The 12,500-nt window shown below is 46.5% G+C and overlaps 1 protein-coding gene across 5 annotated transcripts in view; it reads right to left on the reverse strand.

The window, feature by feature from the left end:
* LOC127001008 (uncharacterized) overlaps positions 1-12,500 on the reverse strand; it is a 65,740-nt gene that overhangs the window by 40,433 nt on the left and 12,807 nt on the right. For 2 of the 5 annotated variants that reach the window (XM_050865205.1, XM_050865187.1), the window contains exons 2-4: positions 8,008-9,357; positions 5,230-5,486; positions 2,115-2,138 (exon numbers count right to left, since the gene is read on the reverse strand). In XM_050865205.1, the coding sequence (XP_050721162.1) occupies positions 2,115-2,138; positions 5,230-5,486; positions 8,008-9,353 (1,627 nt within the window). In that variant the 5' untranslated portion in view covers positions 9,354-9,357. Of the gene's footprint in view, positions 1-2,114; positions 2,139-5,229; positions 5,487-8,007; positions 9,358-11,186; positions 11,269-12,500 lie in introns of all 5 variants that reach the window. The other 3 variants (XM_050865208.1, XM_050865199.1, XM_050865195.1) reach the window with 2 other exon arrangements.

Raw genomic sequence — 12,500 nt, forward strand, 5'->3', positions numbered from 1 at the left:
TACTACCACTATTACTACTTCTACTACTTCTACTTACTACTACTACTCTACTATTACTACTACTACCACTACTACCACTACTTCTACTACTACTACTACTACTACTACTACTACTGCTAATACTACTAATACTACCACCACCACCACACACACTACCACACACACACTACTACTACCACACACACACTACACACACACACACACACACACACACACACACACACACACACACACACACACACACACACACACACACACACACACACACACACACACACACACACAACACACACACACACACACACACACACACACACACACACACACACACACACACACACACACACACACACACACACACAACACACAACACACACACACACACACACACACACACACACACACACACACACACACACACACACACACACACACACACACACACACACACACACAATTACATTATATTATTATTATTATTATTATTATTATTATTATTATTATTATTATTATTATTATTATTATTATTATTATTATTATTATTATTATTATTATTATTATTATTATTATTATTATTATTATTATTATTATTATTATTATTATTATTATTACTATTATTATTATTATTATTATTATTGTATCGATTGTTGTTATTACTGTTATTATTATTATTATAATAAAACAATAATAATATTAGTATTATTGCCCTTAATATTAATAATATAGATAACAATAATAATATTACACAAGCAAACAGTATACGAAAAAGTAATTAAAGGTAAAAAAAAGTTGCAGTGAATTAGCGAGTGCGTCGCCCTCACGCCGGGCTGCGTCACAACTACGTCACGGCCAGGCAGTGACGCCGCGGGCAGGAGCCAGAGAGGCGGCAGTGAGGAAAATAACGAAACTCTAGAGATAAAATGCATCACACCACAAACGATACAAACAGAAGGCCCATTACTGATAATAATATCAATGATAATGATAATAATAATAATACGAATGATACTACTGCTAATGATGGTAATAATAATAATGATAATAATAACAATGATAATAATTATAACAATGATAATAATAATAACAATAATAATAATATTAATGATGGTAATAGTAGTCATAACAATCAAAATCATGAGCAAAAACTACAAACTGGTGCATTTCATTTCGCACAAAAAAAAAAAATAACGTAAAATAATGTATGTTGCAGAAAATGCGTCGGCAGTGCGATGAGGGTGGGAAAAAATGTAGAGTCCAATACACCAAAAATACAACGTGTAGAAGCAAAAGTTGACCAAAACAAGCAATTCTGTGGCCGTTAAGCAGAGTAAAAACTGTAATGTAAAAGCAGGACAGCAGGGGGCCCGGCAGGGGGAAGGGGGGGGGCCTGCGAAACGGGGGGGGGGGGATCAGGGGTCTTGGAGGGGAGATGGGAGGAGTAGGGGAATGTGCCGTGGGAAGTCAGATGGTTGTGAGGAGATGAGGAATAAAGCTGATTTTAGATATGTGCTCTCTCTCTCTCTCTCTCTCTCTCTCTCTCTCTCTCTGATACGTACACACACACACACACACGTGACCACAATACAATGGGCAGGGAGGGCAGGGCAGCAACAGTTCTAGTATAGCGCAACCACGATCGAGGGGAAAGAAAAAGTGCGTGAAGAAGTAATAATAATAACAATAATAATCAAGACAACTCCTCTCCCTGATTCCTTTGCGTGTCGGCGGAAGGAGGAAGACGTGCTGCCCAGTAGGAGGTCTTTCCGTGTTGCAGCCATAGACTAGGGTAGACGGAAAGAGACAGGCACAGAGGGGGAAATATAAAAGGAGTTACTGACAGGTATACGAAACGAAAAAAATATTTGTACTATGAAGAATAAAACACATAAACACAACAGACAGACTGATAACTGGTGCTTTTGGGGGAGGGTTCGGGGGGAAGGAGGGCAAGGGTTATAAAGATCAAATGTGGGAAGGGAAAGGTAAGGGGTAACCAGAGGAAGGGGTTAAAACTACAGGTTATAGGGTAGATGTTTGGGGGTTGTAGGGGGGCGTGTGGTCCCCGTGAAGGCCCCCTGCTTACAAGCGGGAGAAAATTGACCTCACAAACTTACTTGATGACCTGTCCTTCTTTTTGCCTGAGAAAGGTAGAGAGAAAGAGACACCGGTTTAGAGGACGCGAGAGTAGCATGTTAGCAGCATAGCCACACACACACACACACACACACACACACACACACACACACACACACACACACACACACACACACACACACACACACACACACACAAGCCACGCACAAGCAAGCCCAACCAGGGGAGAAGCGACTGGTTGTTTTAAGGGTTTTTACTTATGAGTTTTCTCTCTTTTTAGTCTTTTTACATCGTAGGATGAACATACAAACAGCTTTAAGAAGTGAGGGTTATGCGGCTTGTTAGGCTATGCAAGGTTAGGCTAGGCTAGGTTATATAATATTGACATTCATGGACACACGGTTACATCTATCAATATAAATATCAGTATTGTCTTATAAGGAGAACAGAGGAGGACTAAAACTACTTGCAAAAGGCACATGTACGGAAGCTCTACACAAGTGCGGGAATAAGGAAGGGAAGTCACAGGAAGAGGAGGAGGAGGAGGAGGAGGAGGAGGAAAAAGGGAGGATTGTTACAAAAGAGCACCTGAGCTTATCGTGTCATGACGTTTCACTTCTTTCGTGCTTCATGCCATTTTTACGCTCTTTGCGCCCTTCACGCACGCATGCACGTACACACCCACCCGCCCACACTACGGTAGCACGGGACACGATAACCAGAGGGACCGAGGGGGCAGGAAACAAGGACGCGGTGCAGAAGACAATTGTAGACGGACAGATTGAGGGCAGAGGAGGCGGTGCTGAGAAGGGAGGCGGCGTGAGGGCTGCTGGTGGTGAGGAGACTCGGCTACGCGGCTACTTTGGGAGCATAAGGTGACAGGGATGCTATTGGTCGACCTTAATCTAGATTTGAGAATTATATACTATGAGGAAAAAGGTTGATCAGGGTGGATTATGGGCAAGGAGACTTTGTGACTCCTACTGAAGTGAAAAAGTGACATGAGGGAGATTGACATGGTATTATCGAAAAGAAGAGAAATTGTGCATGGATTTATGGGCTAGTCTGCACCCTGAATGACTCTAGGAGGCTACTTGATGATAAGATAAGGCATTCTTCGTCTGAACTTGAGAGGACCTGAGGAGACCTTGAGAGGACCGTGGGAACTTGAGTCGACCTTAAGGAAAAGACTACAAAAGGGTTACCATTAAGAAAAAGAGAACCGTCAGGAGACTTCAGGATTGCTTCTGCACCCTGAATGACTGGAATGCTGCTTGAGGGTAGAATACGGCTGGGAGCTTCGTTTGAGCTAGATGAGAGGACACTAATGGTCGACCGTGAGGGAAGAGACTACAAGAGTTGCCATTAACAATAAGAGGGACTTGGGGAGACTTCTGGTGCACTTCTGAGTTCTGGAGGACACTTGGAAGCTACTGGAAGATAAAAAAAAAGGATAAAAGCTACGTTAGGATTCAGTGACGGGAGAACTGGGAAACAAACGGCAGACCATGAGGAAAAACTGGGGTCTACTGATGATAAAATGGTGACGAAATCTACTTTAAAACGTGAAGGGAACTTTGAAGACACTGGTAGACTAAACATATTAACTGTGGAACCAAACGGTGAACCATGAAAGGCAACTGGGTCTCTACTAATGAGCAAACGGAGGCTTGAACTCTACTCTAAAGACTGAAGGGGACTTGGAAGCTACTGGTGGACTAGAGAGAGAATTCGGGAGTCACTCGAGAGAAAACGGGGCTACTTTTTAAGCGTGCAGAGAAGGCGCTGGGGATTACGAGGAGGAAATGACAGCCACGTGCTCAAGAGAGGCCCTAAGCTCTTAACTCTCCCACACAAGTACTTAATTTGAGGGGCTAGGAGGGAAAGATGAGAGTGGGACGGTGACCTCTTCTCCTTGTCTCTAAGCGGGAAGAAAAAAGTAGAGCTGCCGGAGAGGTGAAGGAATAAGAGAAAAGAGGAGTTACAGAATATGTGGATGAAAGAGCTGAAACAAAAGAAAATCAAAGGGAGGTTATCTGAGGGAGAATGGGAAAAAAGTACGTATGTTGGAGAGGTAAAAAAATAAATGTCGAAGAAATATGAAAACAGAACTGATATAGGTGAAAGGATGGCTTCAGAAAAAGAAAAAAAGTTGGAAAATGAGGAAGGAAAGTGAAATGAAATACACGACGAGGGAAAAGAAGACATGGAATAGGGACACTATTCATAACAAAGGAAAACAGAAAAAAGAAAAAAGAGAAAGACAGAAGGTGAATGGATGGTAAAGAACGGTGAAGAGAAAAGGACAGCAAGTGATATGAAAAGAACCAGGCAAGGGAACTGAGAAATAGAGAGAGAAATGAGAGGAGAGAGAGAGAGAGAGAGAGAGAGAGAGAGAGAGAGAGAGAGAGAGAGAGAGAGAGAGAGAGAGAGAGAGAGAGAGAGAGAGAGAGAGAGAGAGAGAGAGAGAGAGAGAGAGAGAGAGAGAGAGAGAGAGAGAGAAGATGGGAAGTCTACAAAAAAAACATCTCAAATTTCTTCAGTGTGAGCTCAAAAACTTCTCCATCTCTTATGACTTTTCGAAGGTTACTGAGGACGAGAACTTGCGGAATCACACGTACGAAGAAAATAAATAAATATGATCTCTTAAAAATGAAAGCGAGGAAAATGAAATCACACAATTGTCACTAATAAAAAAAGACATAGATAGATAGATAGAGAAAGAGAGATAGAGACAGAGAGAAAGAAATGGAGGACGAGAAGAGAGAAGAGAAAAAGTGAGAGTAGGAAAGTGAAGAAGAGAGAAACGAGAAGAGAACACAGGAGAAGAAAGATAAGGAGAAAAAAGGAGGAAAGAAAGGAAAGGGAAAATTTAAAAAAAAATCAATAAGAGGAACCGAAGTAAGAACACGTGTAGGAGAAGGTTGGACCGAACGAAACTCAAAGAAAAAACAAAAGAAAAACGAAAAGTGAGATGACGAAGAGATCACGAGGAGACGCAGGAAGGAGCAGAGTGTTGGAGGATGAGGATGGCTGGCGGCTGAGAAGTTAGGGTGGAGGAGGAGGAGGAGGAGGAGGAGGAGGAGGAGGAGGAAGAGGGGGAAGAGGAGGAGGACCGTGGAGCCTTGGACTTACCTGTCTGCGTGGAGGTGTCGAAGAAGGCACAAGAGGTCTCGACGGTCATGGTGGCCAGGGTGCCGTCCGTGATCTGCGCGGAGGAGTCTCGTCGGCCGCGTGACCTCGACATCTCCTCGCTCTGGGTGCTCTGACGGCGGAAGTTCCTGGCCCGCATGATGTCCTCGGTGGTGGATTGTCTTCTGAAGCCGCGAGACAGCAGGATCTCCTCCGTCGTGGACTGGCGCCGCAACCCTCTCTCTTTGGGTGAGTGTTCCCTGCAGGATGAGCGCGGCTTAGTTGTGGAGCCGTTAGAAAGGCCTATCCTACGCCTACTACTACTGTGGGAGTCATATGGTAGCATGGATTAGGGCTCAGAGAAAGGTGGGTGATGTTATAACGACGATGAAGAATAGGAAGTAGACTCAGGTAGGTTATATCATACGTAGAACTAATAACAGATGAATATGAAGTAGACAGGCAGGTTCTATATTTTTTTTACAACAGAGAAAGCACTTCAATAACTAATAATATATGAATAAGAATTACTCAAGTAGATTATATCACGCGTAGAACTAATAAACGAAAAAGAAATAGGCTCAGACAGTTTATATTATCCGTACAACTGATAACAGATGAATAGGATAGACTCAGGGAGGTTATATCAACGTGTAGAACTGATATTAGGTGAACATTCAGTATAAGAGTGGCAACCTATAAACTGTGGGGGGCAGACTCGATAGAGAACCAAGTGGAGAGGTGAAATAAGAGCAGTTACCGTAGCTGGATTTAAGTACAGAAACTTCAAACAGGGATGGTGAACGTTGGGGAAAGCCTTTTTTTTCCTGCAGTCGACTAGCAATGGCTGATGATTATAATGATGATGGTGACTGCTGCTGCTGATGATGACACGGCTGACAGGGACAACAGACACACGAACAAAACAGCTGCATGGACTGGCACTGACTGAAGCATCCCACGTCCATCAGTCTCTAGTTTGTGAAGGTCTTACTACAGACACACTTGAGTAACATGTCATCTTAGTCTAGCACTCAGGGGAGATTTTAACACTGAGTCCATAAATTATTGTCACATATAAACATGAAAAAAGTCTATCAATCACTCTAACATAATTGTCCGGCACTTTGGGGAGATCTTAACACCGAGTCCATAAATTATTGTCACATATAAACATGAAAAAAGTCTATCAATCACTCTAACATAATTGTCCGGCACTTAGGGGAGATCTTAACACCGAGTCCATAAATTATTGTCACATATAAACATGAAAAAAGTCTATCAATCACTCTAACATAATTGTCCGGCACTTTGGGGAGATCTTAACACTACGTCCATCAGTCACTGCAACATATGGACATGAGAACAAAAGACATTAGGAGAGTTGAAGTAGCCACTCGGTATACACACGACAGCTCCTGGAAACACAACACCATAATCCCTATCCATGAATTGACTTGATATTTTCTGGACACTATAATAGTCCGCAGATTTCCCATTCTGGACCGTACCTACATCTTCTGTTATTCAGCAACACTTTATAATTACTTGCATCATTTCCTCGTTTCAAAAATCTAGTAAGTTTTAATCAAATTTTTTTTGCAAAACTATTTACTCAATTTATTTAGTATAATTCTACCAACTGCATTTTTGCCAGTTTACTGATATATTATACCTCAAAAGCATTTGCAAGAATCCTTCCTGTCATGCCTTAAGCTTGCAAATTAGGGACTTTTGTAAGTAACGGAACTGGACTGGATGACTCTTTAGGTTTGTTAGATCCTGAAGTTATTAGTCATTTGCATTTTATACCAATATATTTCTTCATCAATGCAATGCTAAACACTCGTCTGTGATATAGTAGAGCTAGTCTGTGCTAACAACTCTCCTTCAGCTCTTACACCTAGTTCAGACAGACATAGATAACACACACACACACACACACACACACACACACACACACACACACACACACACACACACACACGACCCTAGCCCTAAACCTGTTAAGTTTGCTCCCTCCGTGGTCGCGGCCCTGACGACCCCATGACACGCCGGAGCCTCGACGGAATGTAGAGGATAACTAAAAATATCCTGTAGGAATCGTGCAGCCTCGCTAAGCCTGTGATCTACTTACACGCACATCCACGTATAGGCACGCACACGCACACGCACACACACACACACACACACACACACACACACACACACACACGCACACACACACTCCACCACCAGCACCTAGGGAACAGACTCTTAAAAAGTCAATCACTTTGTCCTTGCACGGCTCACTGGTTCTTACTCAATCCTTCACACATGATTGACTTTTTGCTCTCAATTTGAGCGTAACTCGATTTGGGCTGTAAAAGAAGGTCATATTAAAAAATAAATGTACTGAGCATCCTTTACACAATATATACATAGAAAATAATGAATGAAAACTTCGGATTTGAATCAGACAAATATCAGGAAAGGAATGTAGACGTTACTTGAAAGACATGTTAATGTGTAATTAAGTCTAATGATGATTATCTAAATATGTATCAAGGGAGATGTTCCAATTACCTGACATCGCTAGAATCATCAAGTCACAGAACACAACTTAGTGCCCAAAGAAACCATTCCGGTAATAACTCTTCCGAGCACCCGAGACGAAACAACTACAGACTCACTGGACAAGCCAATGTCACACACACACACACACACACACACACACACACACACACACACACATGAGTATTTAGTGAACCCATGTGGTCACACGAGGGCGGAGGAACCCACCTTGAGGAGCAGGTGGATGAGGAGTCGGGTGACCTTGGTGAGCGGGAGGGGCGCCGGCCCCGACCACAGTACTCAGCCGCCGTGGTGGACTGGCGGCGGAGTCTGCTCCTCGGGGACGTCTCGCGAGAGTTGGAATCACTGGCTTCGGGGGAGAGGTGAGGACGAGAGTCTCTTCGCGCCTTCCTGCCCAGCGACAGCTCCTCCGCCGCCGCTGAGTCCGGCGACAGGGAGTCTCGGCGACATTTCTTGGCGAGGCCGTCAATCTCAGGTCCGTCGGGCGATAGGTAGGGGCGAGAACCTCTTCGGGATCCGGGCAGGGGCAGGACCTCTTCGATGGCGGTGGACTGGCGGCGGAGTCTGGTATACTTCGGCGAAGGTTCTCTGCTGCCCCGCCCCGACCCTCGCTCCGGCGACACCTGCGGCCGAGAGTCTCGCCGGCCGCGGTAGATCTGCGTGATGGACTCGCGTTTGGCGGTGAGGGTAGGCGAAGACGGTGCGGGCGAGGACACAGGCGACCTCACCTCGGCTGTGCCCCCGCCCGCCGCCTCCCCGACGCCTGACAGCTGGGAGGCTAATGATACTTGGGAGACGTGGGACTCAGCTGACACCTGGGGTGTGACGGAGGGTCTTGGGGCCAAGTCGCGGGGCTCGGGTGAAGACACGTGGCGTGGGGAATGGATCTCGGGGCGGTCGGGGGAAGCGGTCTTGTCCACACTGTTGCGGGAGGAGCGTGTGTACACCTGCGTCGTCGAGTCTCGCCTCTCCTTCTTCTCCTGCTCCAGCGAGTCTCGTCGCCGCCTGAGTATCTCCGTCACACTCTCCCGCCGCGCCAGGAACTTTGCGATGTCAGTCCGTATGTCAGTGCCGCTCTGCCGTCTCTTCTTCATCTCAGCGGAGGACTCCCGTCGGTTCTTAATGCGCGGGACGTCCACGAGGGACTCTTTCCTTCTCCATGGGAGGGACTTGGCCATCTCTACGAACGACTCTCGGCGGCTCAGATCCCGACTTTCCCTCCGGGTGAGCGGGCCGACGGGCGTGGTGCTGGCCGTGGTGCACGTGCTGGTGGACCGCTGCTCAGCCGCGTCCCGCCGACCCCAGTCCCGTAAGATGTCCGTCAGCTGCGCCAAGGAGGAGCGCCGCCTGCGGGAGGTAGGGGGGGAGGTTTCCCGTATCTCCCGCGGGGGCTCGATGGTGGTAATCTGTGCAGAGGAGTCCCGGCGGCCCACACGGGGCCGCGGCGAGGAACTCTCGCTCTGCATCTCGTCGTAGCCATTGCCGCCCTCCCAGACCAGCCCGACCTGATGGCTCAGGATGGGCAGGTTACACACGAAGCAGATGGCCGACATCCTCCTGCGGGAGACACAAGTCGTCGTTCGAGGGGGTTTCTGAGGGTTAAAACGTGTCGGGTTACTATGTACACAATGCGAGATAGCTACATCCACAGTTTAGAGGACGCCAGCCAGCCAGGCAAGGCACAGCTACACAGCGAGCATCACCAGCAGTCACAGTGATGGTAGTGGTGGCGGCATCATCAACAGCAGCAGCGCCAACAAAAAATGAAAACAAGAAACCGGCGTTGAGTCGCTGCACATCTCCATTCACCCTCCAAATGCCTTTACACCAGACCGAGTTGGCACACTCAGGAAGGAAGATGAAGACAAACACAAGAGGTCTGACGTCAGTGCTATTGTAGTGACGCTCCCCAGCAGCAGTCACGCCGCAAGGCCGCCGTCATGCACACAGGCTGCCGCGAACACTCACAAGACCTGCCCAAGCCACCGCCCTTGGCGAGTCTACGCCAAAAAAAATAAAAAAAATAAATAAATAGATAAATAAAATGAAAAAAATAAAAAATAAAAAATCCAAAGGCACACCATGTTTGAAAATGAGTAATAAAAAAATGTCACAAAATGGAAGTGAATTATCGACATGCAGAGCGGAATTATTATGTCTGAGTGGCCTGTTCAAAAGTTTTAATCATGCAGGCGATAGTTTAGTTAAGTGTTGGCGGTAGTGAGGGCTATACTAAGACAGCAACACAGCGACAACACGACGGGCCGGGCACCACACGACCATTCACTTAATGACTACTTAGATCCATTCAGCCAGTTAGCTTAGTGTTAGTTAGTTAGTTACCATCAGTCAGAGAGTTATTTATTTAGGAAGATGGTTAGTTAAGATTTGTTGTTATGGCTGTTTTAGGTTAGCTAGCTACTGAGTTAGGAGAGAAACGAACAAAGAAGCTCTACAGTTAGTTTAGGTATGAGCCGCTCTGAAGCCTCCTGTGGCAGCAGCAGGAGGGAAGGCACGAGCTTGGTTTAGCAGAGTTTATTAAGGATGTATTTAGTGGACACTGACATTATATAGAGCAACACCAGTTCACGCAGCAGACACCTGAGTTATGGCGCACGTTAGGGAGAGCTCATGTGGTGGTGGTGGTGGTGGTAGTGGTAGTGGTGGTGGTGGTGGTGGTGGTGGTAGTGGTAGTGGTAGTGGTGGTGGTGGTGGTGGTAGTGGTGGTGGTGGTGGTGGTGGTGGTAGTGGTAGTGGTAGTGGTGGTGGTGGTGATGGTGGTGGTAGTGGTTGTGGTGGAATGTGTAAGACCCCCCACAACACCAGCCAACACACACACACACACACACACACACACACACACACACACACAAGCTCTCCGTAAGTGGATTAGTTTAAAGATTATTTACAAATCATTCATTTTAGCGACTACGATGACCATCAGGAGCCGGCGGGTGACGGAGGGGATAGACACCACCACCTCCTTCATTCCTCCCTCAACACTCCCTCCACCACCAACCCGTCGCGTCACACCGTCACCCCCAACACACGAGAGCTGTTGAGGTGGGTGAGAAGACTTGAGGTGGTGGTGGTGGTGGTGGCGGCGTTGTGAGAGTTGGGGGGTGAGGGGGATAGTGTATGGGGTGTAAGAGGGAGAGCTTTCAATATAGACATGTAAGGTATGGTCGACAGTGTGAGTACAAGAGATGGTTTGGTTAGGTGAGGGTTGTTGTGAGGGACGAGTGTGCGAGTGAGTGAAGGAGTGAGGGAGGGACGAGTGAGGGGAGCGTGATGCTGTGTCAGCTTCCCGTTCCGTCACCTGGCCGGCCATGTTACCTTGAGGGCAACACCCCGAGAGTCAGTCAGTAGTGGGGCCAGTCAGTCACCTTGAGCGCTCCCATAGTGGAGGGGACTGTTCCTCCTCCTCTTCTTCCACGATGATGGAAGCTGTGATGGAGCTGCTGACTCCTGCAGCGACAGGGAGGGCAACAGTGAGGGACGCAAGCCAAGGGAGGGGAAGGATACGGAAGTTGGACACGAAAAAGGGCATGGAGGAACTAAGAAAAACAAGGAAGAGGAGAATAAGTGAGTGATGCAAGGGAATGGAGGCAGAGGGTAAATCGGATAAGACAAATACAGGAGGAACAGGGACTGGAAGGAAATGGTAGATAGGATGCGGAAGATGGAACTAACAAGAAGGAAGAGAAGAATAACAGTGAGTAATGCAAGGGAATGGAGACAAAGCGTGAAATGGGGAAGACAAAAAAAGGAGAGCAAGGGACCGGAAGGAAAGGGTAGATAAGAGACGAAGAAGAAGAAGAGTGGAACAAAGAGGAACAGGTAATTAAGAGATGTCGAAAAGAAAAGAAGACTCGTGCTGAAAACAAGAAAAGAACGAGAAAGAGTGGACAGGAAAGGAAATGGAAGAGAACGTGAGAGGAGAGTAGGAAGGGTAATGAAGGAAGAAACGGGAAGAAGAAAATAAAGAAAGGAAGACATGAGGAAGTAAGGGAATATAAGAAAATGGGGAATAAAAGGAATACAATGACTGCAGAAAAGGGCGAAGGAAAAGAGTGAGAAAGAGAAGCTAATGAAATAAATAAATGAGAGAGAGAGAGAGAGAGAGAGAGAGAGAGAGAGAGAGAGAGAGAGAGAGAGAGAGAGAGAGAGAGAGAGAGAGAGAGAGAGAGAGAGAGAGAGAGAGAGAGAGAGAGAGAGAGAGAGAGAGAGAGAGAGAGAGAGAGAGAGAGAGAGAGAGAGAGAGAGAGAGAGAGAGAGAGAGAGAGAGAGAGAGAGAGCGGTGAAAGGGAGGCAAACGAAGGCTAAAGGTGAAGCAAGAGAGAATGAAAGGGACGTAACAGATGGAGTGGGGAAGAAAAAGTTAGGGAGAGCAGGCAGTAAGGGAAAGAAAGGAGAGGAAGGAATGTGATAGATGGAGTAAGTAAGAGTGAAAGAGAGGGAGAGGAAGGAAGGGCGGGCAATGGGAAAGGAGGGAGAAAAGAAAAAAAACGAAAGGAGAAGAAGGAATGTGATAAATGGAGTAAGAGTGAAAGAGGGAGAAAGAGGGAGAGACAGAGGCAGAGGCAGAAGGAGACGGAGACGAAGACGAAGAGGGAGAGGGAGAGGGAGAGGGACAGGAAATGAGGGAGTGATGTCACCCTCAACATCTTTTGCCTCGCCAATATTTACATCCCAAATGG

The sequence above is a fragment of the Eriocheir sinensis genome, chromosome 2 (genome assembly GCF_024679095.1).
Source record: "Eriocheir sinensis breed Jianghai 21 chromosome 2, ASM2467909v1, whole genome shotgun sequence".
Classification (NCBI taxonomy): Eukaryota; Metazoa; Arthropoda; class Malacostraca; order Decapoda; family Varunidae; genus Eriocheir; species Eriocheir sinensis.